Source organism: Astatotilapia calliptera, chromosome 6, assembly GCF_900246225.1.
Source record: "Astatotilapia calliptera chromosome 6, fAstCal1.2, whole genome shotgun sequence".
NCBI classification, from domain to species: Eukaryota; Metazoa; Chordata; class Actinopteri; order Cichliformes; family Cichlidae; genus Astatotilapia; species Astatotilapia calliptera.
In genome coordinates, this window is record NC_039307.1 from 36,848,729 (window position 1) to 36,871,427 (window position 22,699).

Genomic DNA, 22,699 nt, shown 5'->3' on the forward strand with positions numbered 1-22,699 from the left:
CTGGTGCGTGTTTTTTATTTTGACAGCGCATACGCACCTGCGGACCACTTATGTGCACCCCTGCCTATACAACGCCACTCAGAAGTTTGGACACACTTTCACATTTTATGGTTTTTCTTTATTTTACTACTTTCTACATTTTAGATACATACTGAAGACATCAAATATATGAAGCAAAATCTATGGAATTATGCACCAAAGAAAAAAATGAGAATAACTCCTAATATGTCTTATATTTTAGCTTCCACCCTTTACTTTGTTGACAGCACTGCAAACCTTTGGCCTTCTCTCAATGAGCTTCAAGATGTATTCACCTGAAATGGTTTCACTTCACAGGTGGGCCTTGTCAGGATTCATTTGTGGAATTTCTTGCCTTCTTAATGGAGTTGGGACCATCAGTTGTGTTGTGCAGAAGTCAGGTTGGTACATAGCTGATAGTCCTATTTGACAACTGGTAGAATTCACATTATGGCAAAGAACCAAGCAGCTAAGTAAAGAGACATGACAGTCTATCATGACTTTAAGAACTGATGGAGAAGCATGGAGGTTGAGGTGTGATTGTTTGCGGGTGCTTTGTTGGTGACACTGTTAGGGATTTTTGCAAAATTGCAGGCACACTGAACCAGCATGGCTCCACACCATCCTACAGCAACATGCCATCCCTTCCAAACACATCTTCAGGATGTGTGAGGGCTATTTGACCAAGAAGGAGATGGTGGAGCGTTGGCCTCCACAGTCACCTCACCTAAACCCAGTCGACATGGCTTGGGATAAGATGGACCGCTGAGTAAAGGCAAAAGGGCCACCAAGTGTTCAGTATCTCTGCAAGCTCCTTCAGAGTGTTGGAAAACCATTTCAGGTGACAACCTCATGAAACTAATCGAGAGAATGCTAAGAGTGCCAAGGGTGGCTATTTTGAAGAATCTAAATTCTAAAACATGTTTTGAGTTATTTCACACTTTTTTGCTTACTACATATATATTCTATATGTGTTCCTTCAAAGTTTTGATGCCTTCATTGAGAACCTACAATGTAAGTAGTCATGAAAATAAAGAAAAAACAATTAAATGAGAAGGTGTGTCCAAACCTTTGAAGGTAGTGTATGTCATGTGTAACTGTAAAATGTTGTTGTTCATCTAATGTTTTATTGAAATCATTTTAGAGCCACATGAAGGTCTAGATGATTTTTTTTATTATATCGTGACTGGGGTTGTTATTAAATTTAAGTATCATGACAGCCCTTCTCCCAATACTTAAAACCTAAGAATTGAAGGAGATTGCACTTTCTTTTTCACCTGACTGTCTATCACTATGTCATAAAAGAACTGGTTATTAGCAGTAGCAATGAAAGTCACTGTTAACATTTTGAGGGATATGCAGATATTCCCACAGGACCTGAATGCAGCAGTCTTTCAGACAGCTTTAGGTTAAGACTTAGACATTTCTTAAACAAAAATAGTGTGTATTTGTTAGTGGATAGAGGAAGATGAGGTTGTGTCCGACTGGTGGACAGTCAGGCTGGAGCACTGCTGGGCAGAGCTTAGACCTGACCCTGCAGGGTTTCCACTGAGGGTCAAGGGACCAGAAGGTCGGGGGTTAAGGCGGGGTGGCATTGGGGAGGGACGGATGAGAGGCGGGGGCTGCTGCAGCGTGGATCGGGGCTGCAAGAAGCGGGCTTGCTGTTGGAGTGGTGGAGGCTGACGGTGCAGAGAAGGTGTGGCAGGGAGGGAGGGGCGCAGAAGGGGAGGGGGTTGGTGAAGGGAAGAGGAGGAGGTACTAGATATCATTGGAGTCTGAGCTGAAGATGATGAAGAGGCAGCAGGGGATGCACCTAATGAAGTGACTTGACCCTGCATAGAACAAAAATGAGTTACTTACACAAGTCAAGCAGATAATCCTGCTCTGGAAGTTAGTTCCAAGATAATTTACATAACATTAGAGAATGAAAAACCACTAACTTCTAGGAATGGTTAAATTCAAGATAACTGGACTTCAAACTGGATAACTGTGTCTTCAAACATCTACTAACACCACCCAGTATGATTTCAATAATAATCAAGACTAAATTCACGAAGCCTCACCTCATCATCCTCTTCATCTGTGCTCTTTCCTGATGGAGTGTTTGAGCTGTTCTTTCCCTCCTCTCCCAAAGTGGCACTGTCTCCATTGGGAGCTTTGGTTCCCTGCTCCGCTTCCCACTCCTGCAGGACCTCTTCCAGGTTGAATCGCCGCCTGTAGTTCACAAAAAAGTTCTTCACCTGCCCTACCGTTTTATTACCGATTACGTCTGCGATGGCTTGGAAGTCTTTTCCATACTTCCTGACACCTGTACAACAACACAGATGGATTTTTAAAGTTACACAAATATATGCAATGAAAAAATCATAAATGGATGAGAGCACCATTTAGCAGTCATTACAGTTTAGAGGTATGTTTTTGTACATAAAGTAAAAATGTAGTCACTTTTAGCTCTGGTGTTCACCTCTGGCTCCTTTTTTAAATGCTCCTCTATTTTCACCAGTTAGGCTCTAACTGTGATAATCTGTTATCATCATCATCATCATCATCATCATCATCATCATCATCATCATCATCATCGTTTATTTGTATAGCACTTTAAGAACACACCAGGCAGACCAAAGTGCTGAACAACACAGATCAAAACAACTACCAAATTAAAAATACCATAAAATCATTACATACAATAAAATAAATAAGAAGGTGTCAGTTTCCTACAGAGTTAAAAGCCAGGGAATAAAAATAGGTTTTCAATCTGGACTTAAAGACCTGCACTGATGACGCTTGTCTAATTTGGAGGGGAAGGTGCACCCCAACAGAGCACTTCATTGTTTCACAGCAGGCTTACTGGTGGTTCCTAGGATATTTAAAAAGTAGAATGGGAGACAGAGCGGTCAGCTTTCAGCCAATCTTCTGTGGAACCAGCACCTAGTTTGTATTCAGGAGACAGACACCCTTGCTACTTTACAATTAGGCTTCAAATTTTTCTTTTTGACAAAACTCCCTCCCCTCAACCCCAACCTGCCATGGCAGATGGCTACCCCTCCCTGAGCCCGGTTCTGCTGGAGGTGTGTTCCTTGTTAAAAGAGAGTTTTTCCTTTCCACTGCCGCCAAGTGCTCGCTTAACACGAGGTTGTCTGATTAATGGGGTTGTCTCATTGTTTACCCTAAAAGTAATGTAAGGTTAACCCTACAATATAAACCATCTTGAGTTGACTATTGTTGTAATTTGGTATAAAATATATATTAAAAAAAAAAAAAAAAAAAAAAAAATATATATATATATATATATATATATATATATATAGATATATATACACCGTAAATAAGAGTGAATTTAAAATGTAATCTACTTCTTGGTGCTGAAAAGTTGTTCACAGTGGATTTTTAAAGTTTATTCTTTGAAAACAACTGGCTGCTGTGGTCAAAAATGGCTGTAAGAGTGAGAACCAGCCCATATAAAAGCCAAGAAGTTCTTTTTCATGTATGCCATTTGGTGGATTTTACTTTTAAAACCTGTAAGCAGCTGCTTTTTCTACATGGAGGTTACCTTGAACAGCCAGGAGTTGCTCATCTGTTGTCCAGCGGGCATTCACCTTCTGGTTACACTACAATATTGAATAGTAAAGTTAAAACACACGACAAACTAAAAGATATAAAAACATTTCTACTTTCCACAACAGGGATCCTCATTTACATATATACTTTATCAGAACATAACTTTATCATAGCAGAAAACTCATTACCATAAATGGCTTCAACTGACGAGTTTCATGCAATTTAATCATCATAATATCAGTCATCTTCAGTGTATTTGTACCTCAGGTAGTCTGAAGTCTTCGATCCCAGACTCCAACATGTGTTTCAGTCCACTGTTCATCTGTTTGGCATTCTGGACCTGAAGAATAGACGAGAAAGTCAAAGGTGAGAATTAACAAAACTCCCAGAAAACCCTTTAAAACCTGAAGCTGTTTTCAGATGTCTCACTGGGATTGGCCATTTCCCAGTCGTTTGGATTGGACATTTTTTACCATCTCAGATTCATGGTGCAAAAAATCTGTGATGTCCAATTTCACCCATATCAGAACAGCTGTGGTAACTGTTCAATAAATTTCCACAGAGATGCGGGACCTTTGTCCTGCCTCCTACACATCATACTGAAGAAACACCATCACCTATATCAGACCTGGGCATTGTCTGCTCCTTGTCCAGGCTGTATGAAGTCAGTAGGAAAGTAGGATTCAAATGTAAATAAGTATTTAGCATTTATTTGTCCCATTTCAGCTGCCAAATACTCTTTGATAAACTCTGTCTTTGAAAAAAGTCTATAATAAAGAGAATGCAAAAAACAGAAGAACGTTGAGGAAATATTTATCAAACTTTATTGCTGTCATTCTGAAGGTCACTAGGTTTTTTTTTAGTTGACATACTTCAGTGTGTCCAAACAAATGCAGCTTCTCTACGAATATATTGTAACAGACATTTACGAGGGATGTATGCTAACCTCGATAGAAAAAAAAACAAAATTTGATGCAGAATGTAGAGTTGTATGGTCTAAGAGTATTTAGTAACTGAAGTAAGAGGTAAAGCTGTGTTCTTTGTTTGTGGAGAGCAGTTTGCTGTGTTTGAGAATTATCATTTGAATCACCATTATACAGAGAAATACAAGAACTTGACTGATACAGCGTGGGAATGGATGTGAAGATTTGCTAGCAAAACTGCAAAAGCAACAGGGACTTTTTACCAAGCTTTAGACATTAAGGGATGTAGCAGACATGGTGAGCTTTGCCATAAAGTTTTTGTTTTTTTTGCCATAAAGTTGAATAAAACAGTTAGTAAACAGTTCTCTCATGGTGAGTTTATCAAAAAGTATTTCCTGGACATTGCTGTGCCAAATATGACCTGAAAAAAGACGCATTTGAAGACGTTGCAGGAAATCAGGAGCATCAGTTCAAAAACAAACTGGACAATTTTGGCCTTTTCTTCTTGGCAACGGACAAGTGTTGTGATGTTGATGACAAAATGCAGTTATTCATCTTTGTGTGTGGGATAACAAAAGAGTTCGAGATTATGGACGAGCTGGCAGAACGCATTCAATGAAAGAAATCATTCAAAAGGACTAATTTGTTCATGGAGCTAAATGCTTGGATAGGTTTGGGCTGAAATGGGACAAATTTGCAGGTGTTATAACTGACGGGTGGACAAATTGGAAGAATTATTAAAAGTCGGATTATATAGACTTTTTAGGCCAGTGTGACAGAAATGACCACAAAACTGAAATGAATATTTTCTGCAAATAAAGTAATAAAAACAAATAAATAGCCATGGAAATTGTATTTCGGTTGTTTGCTGTCAGAAATGTGTAGAGTTTTTATTTTAATATTTGGAAAGAGGAAACAGGAAGTGCAGAGAACTTTGAGAAAGCATGACTGCACTTTTACAACGTTTTTTTCCTCACTCTTTACAAGTGTAGTAGTTTCATATCTTGTAGTCTATAACCTAATGATACAATTGTATTACTTCTACAGGATGCTTATTTTGTACTCTGCTTTGTTAGTGCTTAACTACACTTACCTGTGGGTTATGTAACAGTCTATTAAGTCTGACAATCTCTTTATATGTCTTTCTAGTTTCACTCCAGTTCACTGATGTCAGTACATTGTGATTGCTGTGTATCATCATTTTTACATGCTGTAGTGCCATTTTTTTAAGCATTTCAAGTTTCCGTACATCAATACAACCGTGAAGACCTCTCTAAATATTTACAGGAAGGGTGATAAATAGCACTTGGATCAAATTTAAGCCCTCCCATTTCAAAATGTAAACTAACACACACATGTATGCGGTACATCCAGCAAAAGTTATTTTGACTATAACCTCAACAGTGTTCTCTTATGTATTTTAAAAACAAAGAATAATGCTGCTAAGCATTCTGTTACTTACCAAGGGGCTACAACTGGAAACCCATTTTATGATTGTCTGTTAGTAGTTCAACATATTCCCACGGTTGCACAGACAAATATTAATGGGTTATTTTGACACAAAGAAAACTTGCGACCAGTGTCTGATGTGAGGAGACAAATTTTTTTTAGGTTTAGTAGTTCAGTAGTCAAGTGGATGAGGGCTACCTGTCTCTTGAGAGACACCAGCTCCATATCCAGCTGACGCAGAAGGGTGTTTGCAGCGGAGGAACTGCAGGAGACGGCCACAACATCCTCCTGGGTCAGGTACATGCCTTTGGGGGGGCGACAGCGGGAGCGTTGGTGATGCCGGTGCTGCAGGGTCTGATGCTCCCTACGACCCAAAGCTACCTTAGATCCTGGCACTGGGGGCTCTGCCTGGTTCTGAAGGTAAGAGAATGATTTTAAACATTGATAAAAGTCTAGTTATATGAGGCCTTAAAAATAGCATTGACAACTAACTAAAATGCTGAAGCAGTGAATAAAAATGCGAAATATACGGCATCACTCAATAATCTGTCAGCCTACCTTTAGCAGCAGTAATTTGAAATATAATGAATATATCTTTCATTTGGTTATGGAGGAGTTTTCACCCACTCTTCTTTACAAAATTGCTTCAGTACATTGAGGTTTTCTTTTTATCTTCTCTTCGTATTTATATTTTTCTTGTCTGTATATGCCTATTTAAAAATAGTTTACATAGGTAAAGTTAATGGGAGCAAACTTTCTTGCTTGTGTGCACAAACTTGGCCAAATAAAGTTGATTCTAATTCTGAAAGCTCAGGAGCCGAAACTTCTGCTTTTATAGAAGTGCTCACACTTGCTGATGATCAGTTAATCAACTGAATGTGAATTTGTTAGGTACCTCGCTGCAGCTTACGCTTTTAATTTCTATGTAAGCAATAAGGCTGCACTTAACCTTACCCAGTTCGTTCCTTCATTTTGGCTTAATTGTTTTTAAATAAATAATAACATGGCATAATATGTCATGTTTTGTTGCTCATCCAAGGTTGTATTTACCTGTTTTTTTTTTCATTATAGCCTGCTACACACAACCTTTAAATTAATTAATTAATTAAACCATTACATTTTCATCAATTTGGTTTTTTACAAAAACGTTTCATTATTTATTAAATATGTTCCTTTCAGGAGGTACATCAGTAATGGCCTTAATTTGTCTGTCTGTACATCTGTTGGCAAGCATGGACATTTATTGCTTTTTACTGTTTCTTTAAGGGAAAAATATCAAAGTCCTCAACTTTAAAAATACACTTTGAGACTACTCTCAACTGTCCGAGTCATTATAGAAGTGTCTTAACTCTGCATTTTTCCTACTGCATTCAAGGTTATAAAACAATTACAAAAAGAAGCCCATGTAATAGAAGCCTATGGAAAAATCTACTATGACATATTTGACTTCCATCACTAATTTCAAGCATAACTGAATACAAAATGACATTAATTTTTAAATTACATAATGACATAATAACACCATCATTTTACTGGAAAACAAAAAGCCCAGAATAAAACTAACAACATTACAACAGTCAAAACTTCAAGGAGGCCTAAAAGCACTAAATTTCTGCCAGTACTTCTTAGCCAACCAACTACAATACCTCATCAAATGGATACATTCAACCCATCACTTTCATTCATGGATGGACATCGAACAATCTGATTGTAAAATGGTCAATGGCCTGTAATTGTATAGCGCTTTACAGGGCAGCTGTGGCTACAATGGAGCCACAGCTGCCCTGGGGTGCACTGACAGAGGTGAGGCTGCCGGACACTGGCGCCACCAGGCCCTTTGAGCACCACCAGTGGGCAATGGGTGAAGTGTCTTGCCCAAGGACACAACGACCGAGACTGTTGGAGCCGGGGCTCGAACCGGCAACTTTCCAATTACAAGACGAACTGCCAACTCTTGAGCCACGATCGCCCTGACACATTAAGTTTTATTAAAGACATATCAATCAAAGATTTACCATTTATAAGCAATACAATCAGACATCACAAGTGCAATAGCTTGGTGGAAGATTAATAAAATAAAAAACACTATATTCTCACCTACAACTCAAACACCCATATGGGATAACCCTGACTTCACTGCAAATAAATTACATTTGTGATAATTTCTTACAACCATCACTACTAGACAGCAACAACAAAACTGCAAAGTCATTAAAAACACAAAACTAAATAAACTAATATCCAGCATACCACTGGTGGTATGTGAGCTCCCTCTGGTGGTATGCGGGAAGTCTGCCGCAAAATTTTTAAGATGAAATAATATACCATGTTCTGATTAAATTTTTCAGAAATCCCTCAAATATACAGCTCTGCTATCACTTCCGACATAAATGAAGACAGAAAACTAAAAAAGCAGTGACGTTTGTAGGGTTACTGAAGTTGGGCTAGCTGGTATGTAATGATGTGCTACATGGTGGCTAGCTACACAGCTATGGTTAGCTTAATACAAACACATTAACACAGTGAAGCTGGAGAACGAACACTAACTTTTTTCCATTCGATAAAAGTTAACGCGAGGGTTCCCGATGGTTAGGGACAAATGCAATCGCATGTCGTGATAGTGTAAACGGACCAAACTTCAGTTAGGAGAACAACTGCGATAATCCATCCACATTACGAGGTTAGTTATTATTGTACTGCTGCACGGGCTGGGGTGTAGTTACATCGAAAGGTTTTAAAAATTGAGGTTTAAAATGAACAGTGGTAATAAAAACCGAGAAGGCCAACAGTGATCGCTGCCTTTTTTTAAGGGTTTTTTCTGATTAAATAAAACAAGATACAAAGCATTAAAACATATTAAAAACACAACAGCCTTGATAAACGCAGAGTAGTTTATTCATACCTCATCACTTAAAGAACGGATATCCCACCTGCTGTGAATGTTTTTAATGCAGTACAGTTGTTATTATTATCCCTTGTCACATCCTTTTTATGACAGTTAAAATAAATAACATTCATATAAGAAATAAATTGTCTCGTGTAAATGGTGTTATATAGGCCAATACTACTGGCCTTTAATGTCAGTCATAAGGGTGGTACTTTTAAGAGCCATATATTTTATGAGGTGGCACTCATTTTGAAAAGTTTGAGCATCACTTCTCTAATGACAATGCACCACATACTCCAATCAACAAATGGGAAAAAGACCTAAACATCCACGCAGATAATCCATTTTGGAATTTATGGAATTAATTACCGTATTTCCCGGACTACAAAGCGCACCTGAATATTAGCCGCACAAGCTAAAATCAGGGGAAAATCCTGTTTTGTACATACATTAGCCGCACCTGACTAAAAGCCGCAGGTGTTTCAATGTTGACTTATCATATGTAAGAGAATATGCACAAAGCAAATTGTCAGGAAAGAGATGGCTGTTTGGAGACACATCACTTTTATTAATATTTTGAAAAATAAGTTATGGGTACATATTTGCACAACTTTTTAGGTATATGTACAAGTAGCGGTAATTACAAGTACGAAACATGTGCTGTGCTTCATAAACGAGTAACAAATGTAGTACATAACAATAACCTACAGCACACCAGAAAAATAGATTCAGACTACCTTTTAGGCTCAGGTGGATGGATGGATGTTTTCACACTTTTCCACGCTGTCAGATTCCACCGGTGGAGTTGAGCATAACTTGCTTTTCGCAAGTTTATTGCTGCACACCATCCACGACTCCCGCTGAACGCGTAGCGCTACTTTGAAGTTTGTTTTTCGTGCTACTTGTACGGCACTATGTTGCCTGGCGGATGGACATGTGACCAACATACCACTCTTGAACACCGATACTGTGTGTCTGATCACATGCCCTTCCGCCAGGCAACGTAGTGCCGTACAACAGCGGAACAAACAAAACAAATCGTCTTACGATATGACAAAAATCAGGGACAATCCATAGAAAAGCCGCACCTGACTAAAAGCCGCAGGGTTCAAAGCTTGTGGAAAAAGTAGCGGCTTATAGCCCGACAATTACGGTAATTCAAGGAAATTATGTGGGTTACCGTTGCTCCAAGACAGTAACAGTAAATGACTAAACTAATTAAATAATACAATATATTACATTTTACAAATGTAAGAAATAGCACTAATATATACAAATTGCTCCACTGTAAATATCAAGAATAAAACAGATTCCCCTCTGCAAATCGCTACATTTTCGTGGTTAAGGGGTTTGTGTGTCCCAGGAATACCAGGGGCTATGTTGTCTGGGGGCTTTTGTCCCCTGGTAGGGTCTCCCATGGCAAATTGGTCCTGGGTGAGGGACCAGACAAAGAGCGATTCAGAAGACCTCTATGAAAAGACCATCGAGGGAACAGTTCACCCTCCCCGGGATAGGGTTACTCGGGCCCCGCCCTGGAGCCAGGCCCGGGGAGGGTGCTCGAGGGCGAGCGTCTGGTGGCCGGGCACAGCCCGAAAAAGGGACATGGGCCCATCTTCCTGCAGGCCCACCACCCACAGGAGGCACCATAGGGGTCGGATGCAATGTGAGTCGGGTGGCGGCCAGGAGGTGCAGAAATGGGCTTCCTCCGAAGGGTGCCTGGCCTCTCCCTAAGAGATAGGGTGAGGAGTTCAGCCATTCGGGAGGGGCTCAGAGTAGAGCTGCTGCTCCTCCACATCGAAAGGAGCCAGTTCAGGTGGTTCGGGCATCTGACAAGGATTCCCCCTGGGCACCTCCTGGGCGAGGTTTTCCGGGCATGTCCCACCGGGAGGAGGGGGTAGACCCAGGACACGCTGGAGAGATTATAGCTCTCGGCTGGCCTGGGAACGCCTTGGTGTTCACCCGGACAAGCTGGAGGAGGTGGCTGGGGAGAGGGAGGTCTGGGCTTTTCTGCTTGGGCTGCTGCCCCCGCAACCCAGCCCCGGATAAGTGGAAGAAAATGGAAGGATGGATAACAGATATATGGTTGACATTTAACTCTAACCTGTGAACTTGGTCATTTGTTATTTTACAAATGACAATAGAGTCCGCAATAATATTTTTATCATGTCTAACAACACCAACATACAAGTAATACAACACACCTCACACAGCAAAAGATACATGTCATGGGACTGACTGAATCAGAGTTTGCATAAACTGCACAATCAACACCACTAATGACCACCTTCACACATTCTGGCTCTGTCCACCAATACAAAACTTCTGGAAAGAAACAACTACCAAATTATCCCACATCCTTGACCACAACATCCCACAATGCCCCGTTCTCTGTTTGGTGATCTAGAAGAAGTATAAACTCCAAACAGATCAGAACACCCCCTCTTGTGGCCCTGATTCTCACCAAGAAAACAATCGAAATCAGAATCGGAATCAGAATACACAATGAAATTATCTATAACAATACTGCTCAACTGGAAAAACAGGAAAAAGATCACCACTGCCACCGCAGAAATCAACAGACCAGGGGAAGAGAAGGGAAACGGAGGGACAAAAAACAATAAGAATACAAAACCCGCTCTGAAGTTAGTATTTCCTATTTTTTTTTATTTATGTTCCTTGTTTTCGTGTAATCATTTGTCTTACACCAGTACAGGATAAAATATATATGTATGTCTTCAGATGAACTAAAAACACATAACTGCCAAGAAGGGGAAAAAAATGTAACCTAACATATAACCCTGTGTGAATGTTGGCGTGAATGGTTTTCTGTCTCTATGTGTTAGCCCTGTGGCAGACTTGCCACCTGTCCAGGTTGTCTGCTGGAACTGCTTGCATACTCTTGCAGCATGAGGCCGGGCACTGTCGTGCACCAGAAGGACCCCCACGACCCTACGCCTGACAGTGGGTCCAAAGATGCCCAAATGATATACTGGTACCCTTGCCTGGCTTGTAGAAGTCTGCGTATCCCTCCATGGATATACTTCTCCAGACCATCACTGATCCATTACCAACTCAGTCATGCCCAAGTCTTGGTATTTCAGATACTCTGATTCAACAGTGTTCCTTTATTTTTGTGAGCAGTATATGGTAAAGTTCAAAGGTTTTAACAAAAAAAAATGGAATAAGGTGTGTTCAAATTACCTCTTTCTTAGTTTCCTTGCTGGGGTCATAGTCACTGTCGTGGGCTTCAATGGGATTGGCATCCTGTATCTCCTCATCACTGCAGCAACAATAAGCCAAAATCCAATCACTGGATGTCGTCACACAACAGCAACCTCACACCGACGCAGTAGAATCCAAAACTAACTCTTTGTGAGCTTACGTTTTTAGGTAACTGAAATGATGATGGAGGTCAGTCAATAAAAACAGACACATTAAGTAACAATTTTAATGATTTTTCATATTTAAAAAAATCTCAAGGGCATGAGTCTGCAATGGTTTCTGCATAAAAATTCCCAAAATGTCCCAGGAAAGTTTCAATTTCCAGACAGGGACAGGTAGGTCTGACTGTGAGACGGGCTTTTTGCTTAACAGGTGAGACGGGCATTTTGCTTAACAAATGCTCTCTTGTCGCCCTAGATTTTTTAACTGAGGTATGTCCACAAACCGTGGATAAATGGGTGTCAGAGTGCTTTGCGCTTTGACGAGACAAAATGCCTTCTTTTCAGCAAAAAAAGAGAAAACTTTTTTTTTCAAAACAAAGGACTATAGTCAGATTCAAGGAGTAGTGTTGATCTATGTGCTGTACCTCTCATCCTGGTTGCTCCTATTGGCCAATTTACGAGCCTGTCTGTCCATCAGACTTGTTCTGGAACGCGTCTTTTTCCATGAATAGTAGTACTTCACCAGACTGGAGATGGATTTGTCCGGTAACTGAAGCAATAAATAAATAAATAAAATAAAATAAACAAAACACGTGATATTTTCATAGAAACAGTACCTCAAAACTGTTTGTACAGTACCCTCCCCCAAATCTTTATGGTTTATTGTTAATATCAGAAACATTACATTACTGGATCAGAAACACTGATGTTGCTGTGTTAAGTGGTTACCATCTGCTGGATGCGGTGAAAGCTCTTTCCGTGGAAACTAAAGGCCTGTTCAAACAACACTTTGTCCTCCACTGTCCACTCATCTGGGAACGGGGTGAAATTTGGCAAGTCGGCCAGAGATTTCTCAATATTGTGTTTGTGCCAGAAGAGCATGCCAAGAGCCTGAAGACACACACACAAAGGGTTACCAAAACACAGATACCACAGGCTTAAAGCACCAACCGCCTAGGCTAAAAGATGAAGCCATTTGGCCAAATCCCATGTTAATTAGCAGGTGCTCATTTTACTCACTTTAACTCTGTAGCTACCCACTCTTTGTTACTGTTCTCTACATGAGTTTGAAATAATGACCTAATGGTAGTCATACACCAGCTGTCATTCTTCAACTGTGTAAAAAAATCCTTATTTTACAGATAAACAAGGAAATGGTTTGGCATAATCAACCTACAGTAAAGCCAAGTTCATAACAACAGTTCTGCTGTTTACTTAACTAATAGGATATTTTCAAGACATAAAAACTATTTCAGTAGCCTATTTACACTCAAATAGTACTTGCTAATGATGGGAAAAGATTCTGGGCTGTCTGCTCTCACTTGTAGAATCATCTTGCCAAATGAAACATGCCCAAGTGCCAAACTATTAACAACCACTTGTTAATAGTTTGTCAAAATGCAAAGGAGTAAAAATGACCAATCATGTAACTATGTTAAAGTAAAACATCATCATCTTATATTTCATGACTTTTTTAGAAGGAATTTAAATATTATATGGTGAATTTGGGGACGTGTGGGATTGAAAATAATTGCCAACAATGTCATTTTGACCCCATAGAAATTCATGTAAAACAGCAAACGAGACTTGGGTGTGGAAAACTATCGAGAGTAGATCAGCCAAAGCAGGCTGATCTGTGTCTCAGGCCTGAGGAGCAGAGTTCTGGAGTTGAAGAGCTACAGACGTGTGATGAAGCAGTGTGGATCATGGATGAGAGGCTGCAGACTTGGTGACGTGGAGGCATTTGTGGACAATCTTGTTGTTGAGTGTTAAAATAAGTTCTTTAAAAATCAAAAAATTATTTAATATAAAGGCAACATGAGCAGAGAGTACAAACATGTTAAGGGATTGACTGTGTTAGTTCAGGGAGTTATTTGTAAAGAAAACAATTTTCAGTAGCATTCAAAAACTAATGTGTACACTTATGTCTGCATTGTGTGTGGCCAGAAAGAGAGTGCCAATTTGTTTATTTGGTAGCTCAATGAAAGGCTTCAGTGAGTTAACCACGGAGTCAGAAGTACCTGACTCCGTGGTATAATTCTCAAACACGTACCCTAAAGCAGATGACTCGTAAGCTGGAGAGGAAATGGCATGTCACAAATTTAGAGGATCATCATTTAGCCTGGAGAAATAGTTTGCTGCTTTATAAGAAAGCCCTCCACAAAGCCAGAACATCTTACTATTCGTCACTGATTGAAGTAAATAAGAACAACCCCAGGTTTCTCTTCAGCACTGTAGCCAGGCTGACAAAAAGTCAGAGCTCTTTTGAGCCAACCATCCCTTTAACGTTAACTAGTAATGACTTCATGAACTTCTTCACAAATAAAATTCTTATCATTAGAGAAAGAATTACCAATAATCATCCCACAGATGTAATATTATCTACAGCTACTCTTAGTACCATTGATGTTAAGTTACTCTTTTTCTCCAATTGATCTTTCTGAGTTAACGTCAATAATTACTTCCTCCAAACCATCAACGTGTCTTTTAGACCCCATTCCTACAAAACTGCTCAAAGAAGTCCTGCCATTAATTAATTCTTCAATCTTAAATATGATCAACCTATCTCTAATAATCGGCTATGTACCACAGGCCTTCAAGCTAGCTGTAGTTAAACTTTTACTCAAAAAGCCATCTCTAGACCCAGCAGTCTTAGCTAATTATAGGCCAATCTCCAACCTTCCTTTCATATCAAAAATCCTTGAAAGAGTAGTTGTCAAACAGCTAACAGATCATCTGCAGAGGAATGGTTTATTTGAAGAGTTTCAGTCAGGTTTCAGAGCTCATCACAGCACAGAAACAGCTTTAGTGAAGGTTACAAATTATCTTCTTATGGCCTCTGACAGTGGACTCATCTCTGTGCTTGTCCTGCTAGACCTCAGTGCAGCGTTCGATACTGTCGACCATAATATCCTATTAGAGCGATTAGAGCATGCTGTAGGTATTACAGGTACTGTGCTGCAGTGGTTTGTATCATATCTAATAGACTCCAATTTGTGCATGTAAATGGAGAGTCCTCTTCACACACTGAGGTTAATTATGGAGTTCCACAGGGTTCAGTGCTAGGACCAATTCTGTTTACATCATACATGCTTCCCTTAGGCAGTATCATTAGAAGACATACTATACATTTACACTGCTATGCAGATGACACCCAGATCTATCTATCTATGAAGCCAACACACACCAATTAGTTAAACTGCAGGAATGTCTTAAAGACATAAAGACCTGGATGGCCGCTAACTTTCTGCTTCTTAATTCAGATCGAACTGAGGTTATTGTACTCGGCCCTGAAAATCTTAGAAATATGGTATCTAAGCAGATTCTTACTCTGGATGGCATTACCTTGGCCTCCAGTAACGCTGTGAGGAACCTTGGAGTCATTTTTGACCAGGATATGTCCTTCAACGCACATATTAAACAAATATGTAAGACTGCTTTCTTCCATTTGCGCAACATCTCTAAAATTAGAAATATCCTGTCTCAGAGTGACGCTGAAAAACTAGTTCATGCATTTATTACTTCCAGGCTGGCCTACTGTAATTCATTATTATCAGGATGCCCAAAAAACTCGCTGAAAAGCCTTCAGCTAATCCAAAATGCTGCAGCAAGAGTCCTGACAGGGACTAGAAAGAGAGAGCATATTTCTCCTGTTTTGGCTTCCCTTCATTGGCTTCCTGTTAAATCCAGAATTGAATTCAAAATCCTGCTCCTCACATACAAGGTCTTAAATAATCAGGCCCCATCTTATCTTAATGACCTTGTAGTACCATATCACCCTATTAGAGCACTTCGCTCTCGCTCTGCAGGCCTACTTGTTGTTCCTAGAGTATTTAAAAGTAGAATGGGAGGGAGAGCCTTCAGTTTTCAGGCCCCTCTTCTGTGGAACCAGCTTCCAGTTTGGATTCAGGAGACAGACACTATCTCTACTTTTAAGATTAGGCTTAAAACTTTCCTTTTTGCTAAAGCATATAGTTAGGGCTGGACCAGGTGACCCTGAATCCTCCCTTAGTTATGCTGCAATAGACATAGGCTGTCGGGGGATTCCCATGATGCATTGAGTTTTTCCTTTCCAGTCACCTTTCTCACTCACTATGTGTTAATAGACCTCTCTGCATTGAATCATATCTGTTTTTAACTTCTGTCTCTTTTCCACAGCATGTCTTTTATCCTGTCTTCCTTCTCTCACCCCAACCAGTCGCAGCAGATGGCCCCGCCCCTCCCTGAGCCTGGTTCTGCCAAAGGTTTCTTCCTGTTAAAAGGGAGTTTTTCCTTCCCACTGTCGCCAAAGTGCTTGCTCATAGGGGGTCATATGATTGTTGGGTTTTTCTCTGTATCTATGAAGCGCTTTGAGGCGACTTTTGTTGTGATTTGGCGCTATATAAGTTAAGAGTGAGAAAGCAAGCAAGGACGCCAACATCTCCATCTGACCAGTCACCTCCTGCAGCTCTCCATGTGTCGTGAGCCTACCCTGGGGCCTGTTCCCAGAAGGACATTTACAGAACACTATGCCCAGAAGGCACCCATCCTTCCCATATGCCCAAATCACCTCAACTGGCTCCTTTTGATGTGGAGGAGTAGTGGGCCTAGTCTGAGCTCCTCCCGTATGGCCATACTTCTTCCAACTATCTTTAAAGGAGGTCCTTAGGTGTTCATTTCCACAATCTCTTTCTTTTGGTGACTACCCAGAGCTCATGGCCCAACCCAGTTTCACGGCAAAGCATGTAATAGACATGCCGGTTCTTGCCTATCTAAAACGTGAAATGGACACCCATGCAGAAGTTGCATTACCAGCAGGGGTAAATATTTAAAGCCAAGAAGTTGGTAGCGAGCAAAAAAGCGAGTATGGGGTCCTCAATTGCCAAAAGCTATTAAGCTAGGTGGCTAATATGTATTTGCATGTCTAATAATGTCTACACTTTCTCATTATTATTTTCATGTTGGATTGAAATAAAATGTCTCCCCCTGCTGTTACTGCAGTTTACTGCAACTTACTGCAAGCATGTACATTTCAATCATGAAATGGACATGTTGGACCAGTATGTCCATTACACATTTTGCTGTGATATCGGGTTGCATGGCCATAGGCCAAAGTAGGAACATTGCTTTCGCGCTCAGCTCCTTCTTCACCACAACAGTCTGGTACAGCGTTGCATCACAGATGACGCTGAACCAATCTGTCGGTCAATCTACTGTTTCACTCTCCCCAGACCCTGAGATATTTAAACTCCTCCACTTGGGGCAACAACTCATCCCTGACTAAGACACTATGTAGGTTGGGTGGGTGTAAGGGGCAGAGACCCTTGCAGATCGATCCTAAGTTGGCGAATTTTACTTTATCCAAAATTCACAACGTTCTCCTTCTACAATAATTAAATTATTTATATTATGAGTTAACTATTGTGCTGTGTGATGAACCCTTTGTGTATTAATTAATTCTAACATACACGGAGTGCAGAATTATTAGGCAAATGAGTATTTTGTCCACATCATCCTCTTCATGCATGTTGTCTTACTCCAAGCTGTATAGGCTCGAAAGCCTACTACCAATTAAGCATATTAGGTGATGTGCATCTCTGTAATGAGAAGGGGTGTGGTCTAATGACATCAACAACCTATATCAGGTGTGCATAATTATTAGGCAACGTCCTTTCCTTTGGCAAAATGGGTCAAAAGAAGGACTTGACAGGCTCAGAAAAGTCAAAAATAGTGAGATATCTTGCAGAGGGATGCAGCAGTCTCAAAATTGCAAAGCTTCTGAAGCGTGATCATCGAACAATCAAGCGTTTCATTTAAAATAGTCAACAGGGTCACAAGAAGCGTGTGGAAAAACCAAGGCGCAAAATAACTGCCCATGAACTGAGAAAAGTCAAGCGTGCAGCTGCCAAGATGCCACTTGCCACCAGTTTGGCCATATTTCAGAGCTGCAACATCACTGGAGTGCCCAAAAGCACAAGGTGTGCAATACTCAGAGACATGGCCAAGGTAAGAAAGGCTGAAAGACGACCACCACTGAACAAGACACACAAGCTGAAACGTCAAGACTGGTTTTTCTAAGGTTTTATGGACTGATGACATGAGAGTGAGTCTTGATGGGCCAGATGGATGGGCCCGTGGTTGGATTGGTAAAGGGCAGAGAGCTCCAGTCCGACTCAGACGCCAGCAAGGTGGAGGTGGAGTACTGGTTTGGGCTGGTATCATCAAAGATGAGCTTGTGGGGCCTTTTCGGGTTGAGGATGGAGTCAAGCTCAACTCCCAGTCCTACTGCCAGTTTCTGGAAGACACCTTCTTCAAGCAGTGGTACAGGAAGAAGTCTGCATCCTTCAAGAAAAACATGATTTTCATGCAGGACAATGCTCCATCACACGCGTCCAAGTACTCCACAGCGTGGCTGGCAAGAAAGGGTATAAAAGAAGAAAAACTAATGACATGGCCACCTTGTTCACCTGATCTGAACCCCATTGAGAACCTGTGGTCCATCATCAAATGTGAGATTTACAAGGAGGGAAAACAGTACACCTCTCTGAACAGTGTCTGGGAGGCTGTGGTTGCTGCTGCACGCAATGTTGATGGTGAACAGATCAAAACACTGACAGAATCCATGGATGGCAGGCTTTTGAGTGTCCTTGCAAAGAAAGGTGGCTATATTGGTCGCTGATTTGTTTTTGTTTTGTTTTTGAATGTCAGAAATGTATATTTATGAATGTGGAGATGTTATATTGGTTTCACTGGTAAAAATAAATAATTGAAATGGGTATATATTTGTTTTTTGCTAAGTTGCCTAATAATTATGCACAGTAATAGTCACCTGCACACACAGATATCCCCCTAAAATAGCTAAAACTAAAAACAAACTAAAAACTACTTCCAAAAACATTCAGCTTTGATATTAATGAGTTTTTTGGGTTCATTGAGAACATGGTTGTTGTTCAATAATAAAATTATTCCTCAAAAATACAACTTGCCTAATAATTCTGCACTCCCTGTACTGAAATAATCTAAACCATTTGTACAACTCACAAAGCCCCTAAAACTTAATCTTAACTTCATATTTTGTAAAACCTTACCTATGATTAGAAAAAACAAATGTAAATTTTCAACTTGTGAAAAGAATTACATCTCTTCCATCACTGCTGTTGTTGTGGGACAGGGTGAAAATAACCCTTCATATTGGTTCTAGCAGTAAAGCCAGCATGTCATTACACTTGAGAGCTGTACAAAGTTAAAACTGGTAATTTATTTTCTTTTGTGACTGTCACAAAAATGTAAAGATGGCGTGTTAGCTACTTTCCATGTGAGTTTCACAAGGTGAGCAAAGGTTGCTTCAAGAAGGCAGCCCAAAACTGAAAAATGTCACAGTGTGTGCAGTTTTAAAGGCCGCTACTGCTGGCACTCTACAGCTGTTAGGTTGGGACCAAGGAAAGTATTGCTTCACTTCAGTGTCTCTTATGTTGGGTTTAGTAAATACCGGAGTCATTCTGTATACAGCCTCAATCTTTTACATTGAGAACAGTGGGGGATTTTCTATCCAATTTTCTGATCCAGTTTTTTTTAACATGAGTGAAAAAATATGGGGCTGAGATGGAAAAGTTGTCATATCATTAATAATAATGTGTGACATAGGAAAAAATGTCATATCTCTAGCATGTCTACCACATTCTTTTTCATTGTTTTATAGTTTTTTGAAAACAGCAACTGAAGACTTTTCACAACCAGCTGTTACTGCAGCTTGTCAATTGGGGAATGAACAAGATAATACGTTTCCCCTATACAGACTGTGACCACATTTAGTTAAACTTTGCGGCACATTTAAAAGAAAAGTCAGCTGCTGTATAGCTCACCTGTTCCACGTTGTATCCATGTTTTTCTTTGGCAATAGCAATGTATTCATCAACTGTGGAGGGAGACACACACAGACTGTTAGATGGATCTGATCTTTTGTGTCAAAAAGAAGAAAGAAAAAAAGAAATCACAGAAGGTGGACTAAATATTTTCAGTCAAACACAATATTAACATTACGTTTGGAGTCAATGATGGTGTGATAAGGAGACCAAACCAGCATCCCTCCGCTGTCTTTATCTGTGTACTTGGTGGCACCTGTACAAACATTATAGAAAAATGATAAAAATAACAGATTTTATTCAGCTGCTGCTAATTTAACACTTATAAGTTATTTTATCAGTGATATACACCAGATACAGTTTGTACATATGTTATTACAGCATATCATCAGGGAAGAACTATTCCTATTACTCCTTCTGTTTGAGCCACTTCAGTAGCAAGCAATATTTATTTATATAGCACTTGCCATAAAAAGGAGTCATCAAGTGCTGTCATGAAAATAATGAAAAACAGCAGAAAGTTTTATAGCAGGTAAAACAATAAACAAAAATGTAAAAGAAATTAAAAGACACCAAAAAATATAAAGTAAAAAAGATACTAGACTCGATGAGAAAACATATACTGCACTAAAGCAGAACTAACACAACACACTCTACTGAAATTCCAGACTATATATCTCTGGCTGACTTCCACAGACTCAGCAAACCTCAGTGAACAGGGAGAGTATTCCAATAGTTGGACATGATAGTCTCAGTATGGTTCTCCTCAGTACGGTTGTCCAAGGAGGAAAAAGAAAACATCAATACTAAAATTAATTTAAAATTAAGCTGTATTTCAGCTGAATGAAGCAAATACGGCACTTATTGTTCCAAATAATTATCGTAACACAACATGGCTTCAAAGAGAAAGGCCTCTACCCCACTAACAGCTATGTAGTTGATGTTCATTATTGCAGGCTTAATGGGTCATGGATGCAATATTGAGCTGTGTCAGACCACATGGAAAATCGTTCGGGTCGCTGGCTGTACAGAGCAGGGGGGGAACCATAGCTGAACTTACCAGAGAGTCCAGACTGTGGGGAAGTACAATGAGCAAATAAAGAGTGAAATCTGGAGCAGAGCAGTTGAAGGGGTTTCAGGCCGGTTCAATCTTTCACAGTAAGCACTCCGTTTTTTTTCTTAGCATAGCAAATACCATACCTTATCCAAAATACCTTGCCGTAATGCTCTTCTAATACAATAATTAAATTATTTAGCTGTAGGACATTGTTTAGCAGGTTTTAAAATCTATTTTACCTTCACAATATGTAATTAAATTATCTAAATGCTAAATAAATGACGAAATGAGGTGTGAGTCGAGAATTGCACAGCACTCTTTTAATAAAACGATCATGGTTAATTATATGACTCAAAACGAACTGTAATCATGATCAAACTCCAGTCGTACTTTTCCACCTGACATTTTATGTTGTTAATAAATTGGAAGAAACACGACAGTCATAGCTGTCAGTGAAGTTTGTGTCACTTCGGTTCATGTTTGCCTCCGCGGCCTTTACGCTGACTTTAAAACAAGCTGATACCACAGCAAGCCGACTGAAAATCGGACTCTTAACTATTACTGCAGTCAGTTTTAATCCACTAGCAAACTAACGTATTGGCAGTGAGCGTAGTACAGTACAGTCTGATACTGTACACATACCGAGGCTACCACGGCTCACCACTCAGGTAGAAAACAATAAAAACTCACCGGGCTCAAAATCGGGGATTGTGGCCTGGTAGTCTGCTCCAACACGCATTCCTACATCTGGAAAACACAAACAACAACCACGAAAACAGTTTAATTTAACTAGTCATATTCAAAACACGGACATCGGGAGCGGTAAGAAGCTGTTCGAGGCTATATCACCGTGTTCGTCGTCGCTGCCACTTTCGTCAGAAAAATGTCCGTTAGAGGCTGTGGATGGACTTTTGGTGCCATTTGAGCGACCCTTCCCTAAATAATCCGAGCCCTTTTCCATCATGCCCGGCATCTCTGCGCTCTGATTCACCGATTTTAGCTTCTATGTCGGGATATAAAATGTCAGCAGGAGCTGGACGTTTTTCTTTTGCTGCTGTTTATTCCGTCGCCGCAGCTCTATCCGTGTCGCTGTAACCCTACTCGTGACTCTCACCGTGCTTGCACGGTTAATTCCGGCTGCGATATGCTATGTTTAACAACCGAGCAATCTCTTCTTAGTTTTTAGCAAATCTTTAATCCAAATTGTTCCTCCGAGGGATATTTTAGTTGCGTAGACCTGTAGCTGGGGGCCTAACCATGGCGGCGGAAGTCTTTTTACGCACCTTTGGGTGCGGTAGTGCGACTCCTGCTGCTGCGGTACCGTTGAAATGAGATTCCTCCGCCGAGACAAACTGAAGAAGAAAAAAAACAGTCAAGAGGTTTAGTGCCAACAAAATGCAGATTCAGCATTAGGATAACGCAACGGTGAATGCAGAATATCCGGAAACTGTAAATATTACCAATAAATCACATTGTAAATGTCATAATTTCAAATAAATTCATGTCAGGTTATTCTTATATGGTATGTCAGGTTATTACAGACTGTATACTGTATGTCCTACCACTGACAACACTTAATGATT

At 40.2% G+C, this 22,699-nt stretch overlaps 1 protein-coding gene across 2 annotated transcripts; it reads right to left on the minus strand.

The window, feature by feature from the left end:
* Positions 1–375: 375 nt before the first annotated feature.
* rcor3 (REST corepressor 3) lies at positions 376–22,449 on the minus strand. 2 transcript variants are annotated; one of them, XM_026172008.1, is made up of 13 exons: positions 21,966–22,449; positions 21,807–21,863; positions 20,238–20,315; positions 20,060–20,112; positions 12,948–13,109; positions 12,644–12,768; positions 12,037–12,115; positions 6,147–6,362; positions 3,839–3,916; positions 3,569–3,626; positions 2,317–2,326; positions 2,082–2,232; positions 376–1,850 (listed from the first exon to the last, which is right to left on the minus strand). In XM_026172008.1, the coding sequence occupies exons 1-13, from the start codon at positions 22,087–22,089 to the stop codon at positions 1,470–1,472; spliced, it is 1,572 nt and encodes a 523-aa protein (XP_026027793.1). In that variant the 5' UTR covers positions 22,090–22,449; the 3' UTR covers positions 376–1,469. The 2 variants fall into 2 exon arrangements, with proteins under 2 accessions (XP_026027793.1, XP_026027792.1); XM_026172007.1 differs by having other exon boundaries at positions 2,082–2,326; positions 21,966–22,447.
* Between the last annotated feature and the right edge of the window lie 250 nt (positions 22,450–22,699).